This window comes from Musa acuminata, chromosome BXJ3-11 (genome assembly GCF_036884655.1).
Source record: "Musa acuminata AAA Group cultivar baxijiao chromosome BXJ3-11, Cavendish_Baxijiao_AAA, whole genome shotgun sequence".
Classification (NCBI taxonomy): domain Eukaryota; kingdom Viridiplantae; phylum Streptophyta; class Magnoliopsida; order Zingiberales; family Musaceae; genus Musa; species Musa acuminata.
Window position 1 is genome coordinate 1,572,635 of NC_088359.1, and position 12,215 is coordinate 1,584,849.

General features: G+C 47.5%; 2 protein-coding genes across 2 annotated transcripts; one reads left to right on the plus strand and one right to left on the minus strand.

Annotated features, from left to right (window-relative positions):
• Positions 1-396: 396 nt before the first annotated feature.
• Positions 397-4,431, plus strand: LOC135652490 (LRR receptor-like serine/threonine-protein kinase RGI1). The gene is made up of 2 exons (XM_065173450.1): positions 397-3,601; positions 3,682-4,431. The coding sequence occupies exons 1-2, from the start codon at positions 616-618 to the stop codon at positions 4,197-4,199; spliced, it is 3,504 nt and encodes a 1,167-aa protein (XP_065029522.1). The 5' UTR covers positions 397-615; the 3' UTR covers positions 4,200-4,431.
• A 737-nt stretch (positions 4,432-5,168) lies between these two features.
• Positions 5,169-8,972, minus strand: LOC135652343 (uncharacterized). Its single transcript, XM_065173187.1, has 5 exons — positions 8,382-8,972; positions 8,107-8,289; positions 5,628-5,697; positions 5,472-5,543; positions 5,169-5,388 (listed from the first exon to the last, which is right to left on the minus strand). The coding sequence occupies exons 1-5, from the start codon at positions 8,709-8,711 to the stop codon at positions 5,336-5,338; spliced, it is 708 nt and encodes a 235-aa protein (XP_065029259.1). The 5' UTR covers positions 8,712-8,972; the 3' UTR covers positions 5,169-5,335.
• Positions 8,973-12,215: the final 3,243 nt, after the last annotated feature.

Consider the following 12,215-nt stretch of genomic DNA (forward strand, 5'->3'; position numbering starts at 1 on the left):
CCGGGAGCAGTAACAAGTAATAAATACACGGATTGGTCGCGTCATATCGGTAACCCTCGTCGGTTACGACTGACGTGTTATTTATGTGGGTGCTGTCTTCTTCCTTTTTCTAATCTCTTGCACATAAAGACTTACCACCGGGGTGAGATGCTCCGTGTCTCCCGAAACGACACTTTGCCATGGAGGCGAGCGCATCCCGGTTTCATCGACTCACCGCACGAATCCATAGGGAAACAGTAGCCCCACCCCACCATTTCATGCAAACACGCACACATGGTGTCGTCTCTTTGCTGCTGCCGGCCCCGCGGGTGATGCGATCCGACGTCGCCGCCCGGTCCGGTCCGGTGCGCCCGATTGCAGCGGGAGACGAGTGTACCCAATATACGACGCTTCAAGGAACTCGTAGAGTACGTGGAAAACATGGATAGCTGGATCGATAGATATGTGGAGGCAACCCCACCAAAATTATAGTGCTGGGCTTCGCTATATTTTTGAGATTTAAACGAGGAGAAGCGGCGAGAAAGAGCAAACAAAGAGGGAGGAGACCCGATGCAAAACAAGCAGTGAGAGAGCACCGGGGAGAGCGAGTCGGGATTTGAAGTCGAGGAGTTTTTGATGATGCCGAGGTCGAGGCAACAGCGCCACCCTCCATCATCCCCATGCCAAAACCGCCACCTCCTCCCACTCTTCCTCTGTCACCACCCTCCACTCTGCTGCTTCTATCTCCTCCTGCCACTGCTGCTCTCGCTGTCACCTTTCTCCTCCTCCTTGCTTGCCTCTGCCAACCAAGAAGTCACTGCGCTCTACCAGTGGATCAACTCCTCTTCCTCCTCCGCCCGAGCGCTTCCCGACTGGGACCCGGCGCACGCGACCCCGTGCAAGTGGAGCCGCATCGCCTGCAACGCCGACGACTCCGTGTCCACCATCACCATCCGATCCGTCTCCCTGGCCGTCCCCCTCCCCGCCGGGCTCTGCGCCGCCCTGCCCTCCCTCACCACCCTCGTCGTCTCCGACGCCAACCTCACGGGCGCCATCCCGTCCGACCTTGCCGCCTGCTCCCTCCTCACCCTCCTCGACCTCAGCTCCAACTCCCTCTCTGGGGCCATTCCTGCCGCCCTGGCCCGCCTGTCCTACCTCTCCTCCCTCATCCTCAACTCCAACCAGCTCTCCGGCCTCATCCCGGAGGAGCTCGGCTCCGCCGCCGCCCTCCGCCACCTCATCCTCTTCGACAACCGCCTCTCCGGCCCCATTCCAGACTCCCTTGGCAACCTCTCCCTCCTCGAGACCCTCCGCGCCGGTGGTAACCGCGACCTCTCTGGGCCGATACCAGACTCCCTCTCCCTCTGCGCCAACCTTACCGTCCTCGGCCTCGCCGACACTAAGATCTCCGGCCCCATTCCGGCGTCGCTTGGCCGGTTGTCTAATCTCCAGACACTGTCCATCTACACCACCATGCTGTCAGGGTCGATCCCACCGGAGCTCGGCAACTGCTCATCGCTCGTCAACCTGTACCTCTACGAGAATTCGCTCTCTGGACCGCTCCCAGCGTCGCTCGGCAGGTTGTCGAAGCTCGAGAGGCTTCTCCTGTGGCAAAATGTGCTCTCCGGCCCCATTCCAGACGAGTTCGGAGACCTTTCTTCCCTTCAGTCCATCGACCTCTCCATCAACACCATCTCCGGCGCCATCCCGCCATCTTTGGGCGCGCTCTCAAACCTCCAAGATCTCATGCTAAGCGACAACAACGTCTCCGGCTCCATACCGCCTTCTTTTGCCAACCTCACGTCGCTCTCGCAGCTCCAGCTCGACACCAACCAGATCTCTGGCCTCATCCCGGCCGAGCTCGCGGCGCTCAAGTCGCTCACCGTCTTCTTTGCGTGGCAGAACCAGCTCGAAGGCGCCATTCCTCCCTCCCTCGCCTCGCTGACGAACCTCCAGGCTCTCGACCTCTCCCACAACCACCTCACTGGCCCCATCCCGCCCGCCCTCTTCCTCCTTCCCAACCTCACCAAGCTCTTGCTGCTCTCCAACGACATCTCCGGCCCAATACCCGCCGAGATCGGCAGGTGCGCTTCCCTCGTCCGTCTCCGCCTCGGCGACAATCGCATTGCCGGTCCCATCCCCGCTGAGATTGGCGGGCTTAAGAGCATCGACTTCCTCGACCTCTCCGGCAACCGGCTCACCGGCCCCATTCCTGCGTCCATCGGCAACTGCTCCCAGCTACAAATGGTCAACCTCAGTAACAACACGCTCTCCGATGCCATCCCCGATTCCTTATCATTGATCACCAGGCTGCAGGTACTTGACCTGTCGCTCAACCGGCTTACGGGGCCGATCCCCGGCAGCTTTGGCAAGCTGGATTCGATGAACAAGCTCGTGCTTAATGGTAATTCACTGACCGGCCCGATACCAACATCGCTCGGCCAATGTTCGAATTTGGAATTGCTTGACCTGAGCAGCAACCAGCTCACCGGCGGCATCCCCGACGACCTCTGCCTCATTGAAGGGCTTGACATTGCTCTTAATCTTAGCAGGAATGCGCTCACCGGACCGATCCCGGCGAAGATGTCTGCGTTCAGCAAACTATCAGTGCTCGACCTTTCGTACAACATGCTTGACGGAAGTCTCACTCCGCTTGCTGGACTAGAAAACTTGGTCACATTGAACGTCTCCAACAACAACTTTACCGGCTACCTTCCGGACACTAAGCTTTTCCGCCAACTCTCGGCCTCTGACCTTGCCGGCAACCAAGGGCTCTGCACCCACGGTGGAGACGTGTGCTTCGTCACCTTGGATGCCAATGGCCGGCCAATCATGACGGTTGAGGCCGAGAGCAGAAGAGTGCATAAGTTGAAATTAGCTATAGCACTGCTGATCACAGCGACGGTCGCAATGGTTCTTGGGATGATCGGAGTGATAAGGGCGAGGAGTATGGGAGGGAAAGGCGGTGAAGATGACGGCTCCGAGATGGGCGGGGAGATGTCTTGGCCATGGCAGTTCACGCCCTTCCAAAAACTGAGCTTTTCCGTGGACCAGGTCGTGCGTAGCTTGGTCGACGCCAATGTCATCGGTAAAGGGTGCTCGGGAGTGGTCTACCGCGTTCAAATGGACAACGGGGAAGCCATCGCCGTGAAGAAGCTGTGGCCAACAAGCGCATCAGCCGGAAAATTGGCAGCAAAGGAGGACTGCAACAGCAGCAGAGTCCGGGACTCGTTCTCGGCTGAGGTGCGGACGCTCGGTTCGATCCGGCACAAGAACATCGTGAGGTTCCTGGGGTGCTGCTGGAACAAGAGCACTCGGCTGCTAATGTACGATTACATGGCCAACGGCAGCCTGGGGGGGCTGCTGCACGAGCGCACCGGTTTCTCCCTGGAGTGGGATTTGAGGTATCAGATCATCCTGGGAGCCGCCCAGGGTCTGGCCTACCTCCACCATGACTGTGTTCCGCCGATAGTCCACAGAGACATCAAGGCCAACAACATCCTCATTGGCCTCGACTTCGAGGCCTACATCGCCGACTTCGGGCTCGCGAAGCTCGTCGAGGACGGGGACCTTGCTCGGTCGTCGAACACTCTCGCCGGTTCCTATGGCTACATTGCTCCCGGTAGGTATCGAAATCGAAATCCACGCATTCGTTGCTGCAGTGAACGCCAGGAGTGCCTAACTGCGTCAAATGTTTTGCAGAGTACGGCTACATGATGAAGATCACGGAGAAGAGCGATGTGTACAGCTACGGTGTGGTGGTTCTGGAGGTGCTAACGGGGAAGCAACCGATCGACCCCACGATCCCGGACGGGCTCCATGTGGTGGACTGGGTGCGGCGGAGGAAAGGGAGCGCGGAGGTGCTCGACACCGGCCTCAGAGGCCGGCCAGACTCGGAGGTGCAGGAGATGCTGCAGGTGCTCGGGGTGGCACTCCTGTGCGTGAACGCCGCGCCGGACGAGCGACCGACGATGAAGGACGTGGCCGCGATGCTCAAAGAGATCCGGCATGAAAGGGAGGAATACGCCAAGGTGGACTGCCTCCTCAAGGGAGCAGCACCAGCCGCGGCAGTCGACGCTACGACGTCGACCTCATGCAGCGCGTTGCTGGGCCAACGGGGTCAGAGTAACAGTAGTAATTCCAGCTTCTCTACTTCCAGCATCTACTCTTCCGCCAGGGCCAAATCACCATTCGAGTCCACTTCTGCCTATCCTTCCTGACCAGCATTTTGTGTATCTCATTTTTCTTTTCTTTTTTTTGAGCTTTGTAATTTGCTGTAGTTCTTTTCTTGTGCTCTCTACTAAGCACTGGCCTTGGATCTGTAAAGAAGAGGGTCAGCATATTGGTTTTGGTTCCTCGCTTAGCTATATGTGACTACTAAACCAAGAGTGAAGGGCTCGACGAATAAAGATGATGTTGGATTTCTATCTGTGTGGTTGTGCTGCAGAATCGTACTAGCAAATATTCTGGATGTTAGACTGACAATTTAAAGAAGAATGCCATCACCAGTGAATTATAGTCAGGCGACCGAATGAATGGACACGCTTGGTAATCTAGTTTATGCCTTTTAAGCTAGATAGTGGCAGCAGGTCTAATGATCAACATAAGACTAGTTGAGAAATTTCAAGATTTGCCAAGAAAACTAGTGACTGATGATCATGTGTTCTTTGGCCTTCAATTTGTCTTTTTGTTAACCTTCCCATTACACTAAACAATTCTAATTGTAGATAGATGGTGGGAGTTCCTTGTTTCATGCATAGCAAGGTTAAAGAACCCTCACAAAGTATCATATTCATCTCATTCCAAGAGACATATATTATTCATACAAAGAAGCCTAGCACTTTGTTTTGGGACCACATCAATTAGGTAGGTTGAGGAAGGACTTGGGAGGGCTCCAAGTAATCGGACAGTGCCAGCTAATCCCAATAAACAAGACAGAAAAATAAAGCACATAAGACAGGAGAGATGGGGAGACAAAATGCCTATTATTTGTTTCTATATCCTACCTGAGAAGCCCCAATAATGCAAGGAACCAAATCTTATATTGAGATTTCAATTAATGCTGCAGTTAAATTTCACTTTCAAAAACTAATACAAATAGGATGATCACAAGTACCGGATAACAATACCTGACCAACCAAAAGAACAGTGCTGAAAGCAGTAAACACCAGCATGACATGCTACAAAAATGATAATTAGAAGCCACAACTGCATAGTATTATGAAACAACAGTTCATCACAGCATCACCAACTATACAAGATTAGGACCCGGAGGCCGTAGCTGCATACCATCCTAAAGCATCTTTTCCAATTATTCCTTATAAACAAAACAGGCAGGAGAGATTTAAAGGATGGATTATACCTCCTGTGCCTCCAGTGCTTGGAAAATGTCGGTGCGAGTAACCATTCCTAGTTTTGAAAAGAAAAAAATCAGTTCATGGTAGGAAGGGCCTCATGATTGAAATTCTCCCTAAACACTCTGTAACACTTACCTATAACTTTCTGACTTTTATTCAAAATAGGTATCCTGTGGATCTTCATCTTAAGCATTAAAGCTGCAGCATCTGCATGATTATGAACATCGAAACAGTTTTATTCAAATTTGACCAAAAAATTTTGAAGCAACATGCGTAGTAAAGAAAGGTTACCCAAGACCGTCTTGTCAGGTGATAGTGTGATTGCAGGAGAAGACATGACTTCACTGACCTTGGATTTCAACTGCTTAAGCAAAATTGGATATTAGCAAATTATAGAGCTCCGAAAATACAAGGTTCATGAAAAGACAAAATTAGCTTTTATCCCCATGATCAGTGTAACTAGCTGTCAACTGTTCAGGGCAATGGACATGTCTTAGATATACTCACAATAGAAGATTTGATCCCAAAATTTTGAGTATACCATTACTTCTCAGTACAAATTAATACTTCATGATAATGTGCCGTCTATGATGGATGACCGAACCAATATTTAAGATGCTTCAGTTCTCTAGATAAAGTTGCTCCAAGTCATGGAACCTAGTGACATGATTCACAACCTCCGTGGAAATGGCTGAACTGCAGACAAGTGTTGAGACAAGATATTGGTGATTAATTAAGCAAATGAACTACCAGGAAAAAAATTGTTATCTTCTGCTTAGATACACCATGAAAATCATACAAATTCTCTATCTTGAGCCCACTCAAGGCGCTTCATTCTCAGTCATAAATGATTTCCCCAACCAAACAAAGGCTATTTATCATATCTTCATCCATGCCATTAGCAAAATAAGTCCGACTCTTTTGCTAGTTCAGATATGGGTTGTATGTTCAATTCATTCTGACCATGTCTTACATAGTTATCATATGCAAAGGATGAAAATGGACATATTGCTACTGTGATGACACAAACAAACAACAAGATGTTTGTTTGTTCTAATACCAAACAAACATCTTGTTGTTTGTTTGTGGCCAGAGAAGCATGCCAATTAAGTGAGTTCGGTTCAAGAGCAAAAGCTTCAGAGGAAGCATAAATGAGTTGAAGGTGAAAGTAGATTGCAAAATGTTACTTGATCTGTTTCTATAGCTGCAGTCCTTAGGCTGATGGACAAGAATCCTGGAAGGTAGCAAAGAGTGTAGCAGAAAAGAGGATGAAGTACCATGGAAGAGCAAGATTAAGCCTTTTGTTGTAAAAAAAAAGAAGAAGAAAGATTAAGCCTTTCACATGCCACAATCACTAAAAAGCTACCTTGCTTAATGACCGGTAGCTCCCAGTACAAATGTTTGTTTCAACATCCAAATCCACAAGCATCCCAATATGGACGATGGAAGGACTGAAAAATGTGAGTGAATGATTTGAAAGGCCACAGAAACTCTGAAAATATGAATCCTAAGTGAACTTTAACATTAGTCAAATCGTCAAATGATTTTATGTAAGCAATTGAACTGAAAACTCTATGCATAGAAAACTTCAATTCTGAGAAGATCTCCACTGATCTTGATTTTTCACGAGGCAATGGGGCAATTAGTACAAGAAAGATCCACTGTCTCAATGATAAGTTGTCTTATTTATACATGCACAACATCAACTTTTTCCTATCTATTTCTCCTGAAATGAGATTCAACATTTGACTCATAATGTAAATACACTTCAGAAAATAAGGCAGTTACATAGATTGGAATTGTGAGAGCTCTGCAATAATCCAACTAAGAATGACCCTATCAGAGACCCCTATAACTCATTGGATCCACAAAGATGGGCAGCCTGAAGCAATTGTTTAGAGATTAACAAAGTGAAAATCAAGTGCAAGACTCTTGACACAAGAATGAAAGTAGGTTTGAGAATTGATAAGTGCTTCTAACATTACCATACACACACAAAGTCACAAAAAGAGATCTCGGAAATAGGATGATTATGTCTATGTAAATAGATTGCAAGCAATTGTGCACTTTCTGTAGCTGTGGAAGTGACAGCTCAATATTCAACATCAAGTTAAAGAGGAAACTACAGAAATGGTACTTGTCCAAATAATGATGTTTGAAATCATGTAACAAGTTCATGAACATATAAACTCAGATTGTGAAGCTCAACTTTTTGTATTCCCATACATATGCCTATTTTACATCATATGTTTATCGGTATACATGTATACAACATTTACACAGGTTGATTAAGCCTACATCAACCTTTTGTGATAGCATCATACAATTATGTGTAAATACATCATAGACACACATCGATTAAGCCTAATTAACCATAGAGGCATGTATAATATATCATGTTCACAGGCTGATTGAGCCTAAACCACTATGACGAATTTAATATGCTTGACTAGACTAACGTGATAGTACCTTAAACTAATGAGATAAATATTATAGTCATCAAGCGTAGCTTGAATTTCGTTATTGTATGGCATATGAACAGTCAAATTAGAGAATCCATCTGAAAAATTGTGATGGACTTTCTGACTTCCATTGATGAGAAACTATTATGGTGACGACTGTTTGACTCCTATCAGACATCAGCCAGCCACAACACGTTAGAACTGAGATCAGATCGAAATCAATCGATTATGTTAAAGAAACTCTTCAGATTACATGTAAAAGATGATGAGAAAGAAAAGAAACGGATAAAAATATGAAAGAAACAAACCCCATTATATGCTCTGGCTTTGTCCTTCTTGGAGATGACACCGATACACCTCAGCTCATCATCGACGACTGGAAGCCCAGAGATAACCTCGAAATTGTGGTCGATCTCTTCCAGCGTCTGCTCCGGCCTCGCCGTCCGGATCTCCGTCGACATCACTGTATCCAGCGTAGCTGACGGCTTCGTCTGCGCGAACACCAAAGAAAAAACAAACCGAAGGAAGCCATCAACACCACGGTCAAGGAAGAAAGAGGACAGAAAGGGAGTAGGAGCGAGACCTTCTCGCTGATGATCTGGGTCTCAAGGTAGGCGCGGAGGTCATCGAAGCTGAGGAGCGAGAAATTCTCCGGCCACTCTCCGGAGATGATTCCCTCGGGATTCTCGCCAAGGGCCGGACGGAGGTCGTCGGATAAGGAAGCAAAGGCCGAGAGCATCTGTTTGCTCCGGTTGAATCCGACGCCCCCGTTCCTAGAGAACGCGGAGGAGGGGGAGGAGAGAAGTGGCATCCTTGGCGTTAAAGCGGTGGTGGAGGAGAAGAAAGAACCGGAGAGGGGTTTGAGGGGAAAGTAGAGGAAGTGGATTCGGTGGAGAGAGATGCTGCAAGCCATGACGGATTGCTATTGTCGCCTCCAAACTCCGGGGAAGGGGCCGATGAAGAAGGCTCCTCTAGTAATCCGTTCGAGAAACGCCGATGAGCGTACTGGATCGGAAGTACCTGTGATCGCCGTTGCATTGCAACGGTAGATGAAACAGAAACGTGGAGATCCAACGGCTCAGCTGAACAAGCGGCGGGATGGCAGGTCGAATCCATCGGAGGCACTTCCGATCACTCGGCGCTCGCATCCGCAAAGCGACATCGTCGCCATCTCGTGACAACAGAATGGGCTGCCATCCCAGGCCACCACCGAAGACCGTGCCACGCTTTAGTGGGCCGAGTGTGTGCGTACGGTGTCGCAGCAGGGATTCGGATTTGTACGCCCTTATGAGTGTTTCTCGTGTCGGGTCGGATCTTGATGCGAAATACGAATAGATCCAACCCGAAGACAACCCGTTTCAACAAACGTATCAAAAACATACACACGAACCTGATCCATTAAATTTTCGGGTTTAGGAGACCCAATCCCTGTCACAGCATTAATAAGACAGGTCGGGTTGGCCTGCGATGGGTAGAATTGGAGCACCGATGGGTGGGTGGCGTGGATTAGAATTTAGAACGTAAGTGTACGGTCGGATGGGACGTAAGAAAATATTCGATTTGGAAATTCGAAGAAATAATTTTCTTTTTATTATTCATTTTCCATGGAGCATATGTGAGTGCTCGATGGCACTGAAGCGGATGAACCATGTCAAATAAAAAATTGGAAGTCGAACTTGTAGAAATCAAGCAGAGTTATGTCGAGTTTAATCCATTCAAGCGATCAACAAGTAATTGTGTCCAAGAACGACAAAACGAGTTTTAAGGTGTACATAAGACGGTGGTAATGAGATGTGTGTGTGGTGATGACGATGATGATGATGATGATGATGATGAATATGTGTGTGTGGTGATGACGATGATGATGATGATAATGATTAAAGAAAACATATAATTTTATAAATAAATCTTGATAATATAAAAAATTATCTTTTCATATGATCAATATTTTAGGCTAATCATAATTTGATAAGTAAAATCTAGTTAACTAAGCTTGGCATTTGATAGGGACAATCCTAACACTCCTCGGCTCCTCTTGTCACATAAACACTTAAGAAAATGTCCGTAAATAACATACTCTCTATAGCTATCAACTGAAGGTCACGTTGCTTGTCTTACCTTCCCAAAATAGGCTCGTGAGACCCACTCATTATCAATCCTGCATTTAGAAAAGAAAATCTGATTCAGTATTAATGGTCGACGGCATGGCTCGACTTCACTAGCCTTCTCTTCCGAATGGACAACAAAAGGATAATGCCTCGCCTGACACAAAGAAGCAAAGAAGCCAAACCGGAGGCGTCACCCTAATAGTCCCTAGGTGCTGCCCCTAAGGGCACACACTGATAAATCGCTCATATTAAATGCCTCCTCCGTAGGGTAAGAGGGGCCTTGACGAAGACCCATATGCTCCACCCAATGCCTAGGTATAAAAGCTAAGACGTGGGCTAAGTTGGGACAAGCAAGTAAAAATGATTTTTTACTCTCTCATTTATATACTATTGTCTTCCTCCCTTTATGTTTTCCTAACTTAAACGTCAAAGGATCAAGCTGAGACACTCTCGACACTGGCCTGCTATATTGGATCGTCAGCTCAGTATGAAGACATGTCCAAGAGGCTATCCAATAGAGGGGACTACCCAGCTCCCCAACCAAACTTCATTGTTCAAATAGAAGATTATTATTTACAATTTTTTTATATTAAAAATATTTCTTTCTTATTTCATAAATAAGAATCTCTTTCCTAGCAGGCGAGATCATTCTTTTAACTCATCTTTTGGACTTTATATTGATGTCTTTGCATGTTCTCGATGTTAGGTGAATAAATTATGCTGAGAGATTCGTCTTAGATTGTGCCATAGATCCAAGATTAATCTTGACAATAGTACGCCTAAGTCAACCAACACAAATTAAATAATTAAAGTAACATTGTTTTCTCTTTTAAGATCCAAGCAATTAATAAATATATATTTGTAAGAAATTTATTGAATAATTCTACGTAGAAATATCCGCTGCTGTATGGGCGCACCGACGCGGGGCCCATCATCCGACGCGTGATACCAGCTCAATGACACGTACGGAATGAATGCTCAGGGTCCTACCGGAATACGGCACAAGGACACCTGCCTACGGAGAAGGAACAGTGTGTGATAGTGTCGTGAAAAGGGCCCGATCCCTTCGTAGCTTCGCCTGCTCAAAGGTTCGTCTCACTTCTGCATTACCAACTCAACCAGGAAGTGACTCCTAGTGGACATCCATTGGTTCATGGAACCACATGCACAGTACAAGGCCAATGCCAATGCCAGGAAACTAGTTAATAAAGAATGCACCTGATATGAACAGTTGAGATTGATCCAAGCACATGCCACAGCACAGAGAGGCAAAGTGGACGCTCCTATGTAGCTATCCCTTATCTGGTCCCGAGACAACCATCGTTCTTCGATAAGTGGTTCTAAATGACTTAGGATATGATTTTGCCATCTATGTACATCATGCACGGGAATCAGCATCAACAACCAAGTCACTCTCGCTGGAGCTGCCTTGAGAATCTTAGCCAAGTCTATTGATTGATATGGATGGACACAGACGTCCAAAGGGAGCCCCACTGGAGGACCATGCCCATGTTAATCGCGTGGACCGTGTTCCCCTGGACCAAAACATTAATGGTAGGCGGACTTATGTCGCTCGTCTTGAAAAGGATCAATCATTGATGCGCCTCGACCAATTATTGATCGGTAAATGGTTGACAACTTTGTTTAGTTGTTTTCGCTTTCCTTGCTAACCAATCATTAATCATTGAGAAGAATGAGACCGGTGTCATCGAGAAGATTGAGGCCTGCTTGACATGAGACTACGATCATGACAACCGGTAAATCAACATTAAGTTGCGTGCGTTCTACCCATTCCAGCAGCGATCGATCAAACACAGTGCTGTCGCTTCTAACTCTCTTGGCATGGTGCCTGTAGTATGCCACAAAGGATAAAAAGGATGGTGTGCTGTCGCTGACAACTAGGCGTCGTTAGCTTGCATGGCAACAAAAAGGATTTCCGTACAACGTGGAGCGTAAGACAAAAGAAAGCGACTCAGCAATGACCGTCCGAGTCACTGTGCAGAGTCTACTTGACATGGTAAAAACTACCCACGTCCGGTGAACAGAAAGGAGGCGAGGAAAGGAGGGAGAGGCCACCGGCTCTCGGCGTCCATCCGGCCTTTAATGCTCACCACACGCCATGTGAGCATCTATATATCCAAGCCTTTCTGTGGGCTCAAGCTTTTTGTCGGTAGCACTTAAAAGCGTAGTCCCACCAAACGACTTCTGCTCCAAATCTTCTACCCCCCCTTCAACTGCACCCCCAGTTATCAAGCTCGCCTTCGCCATTGATGGCGAGACTTAGTAGGAGGTACAACCAAAACCTGCAG

Excerpts from the sequence above, each read along its gene's own strand:
- LOC135652490 (XM_065173450.1), top strand. The coding sequence starts at position 616 with ATGATGCCGAGGTCGAGGCAACAGCGCCACCCTCCATCATCCCCATGC. Across the intron at positions 3,602-3,681 it reads CTATGGCTACATTGCTCCCG|AGTACGGCTACATGATGAAG; the intron begins GTAGGTATCGAA and ends AATGTTTTGCAG.
- LOC135652343 (XM_065173187.1), bottom strand. The coding sequence starts at position 8,711 with ATGGCTTGCAGCATCTCTCTCCACCGAATCCACTTCCTCTACTTTCCC. Across the intron at positions 5,544-5,627 it reads ACCTGACAAGACGGTCTTGG|ATGCTGCAGCTTTAATGCTT; the intron begins GTAACCTTTCTT and ends ATAATCATGCAG. Across the intron at positions 5,389-5,471 it reads TAAAAGTCAGAAAGTTATAG|GAATGGTTACTCGCACCGAC; the intron begins GTAAGTGTTACA and ends TTTCAAAACTAG.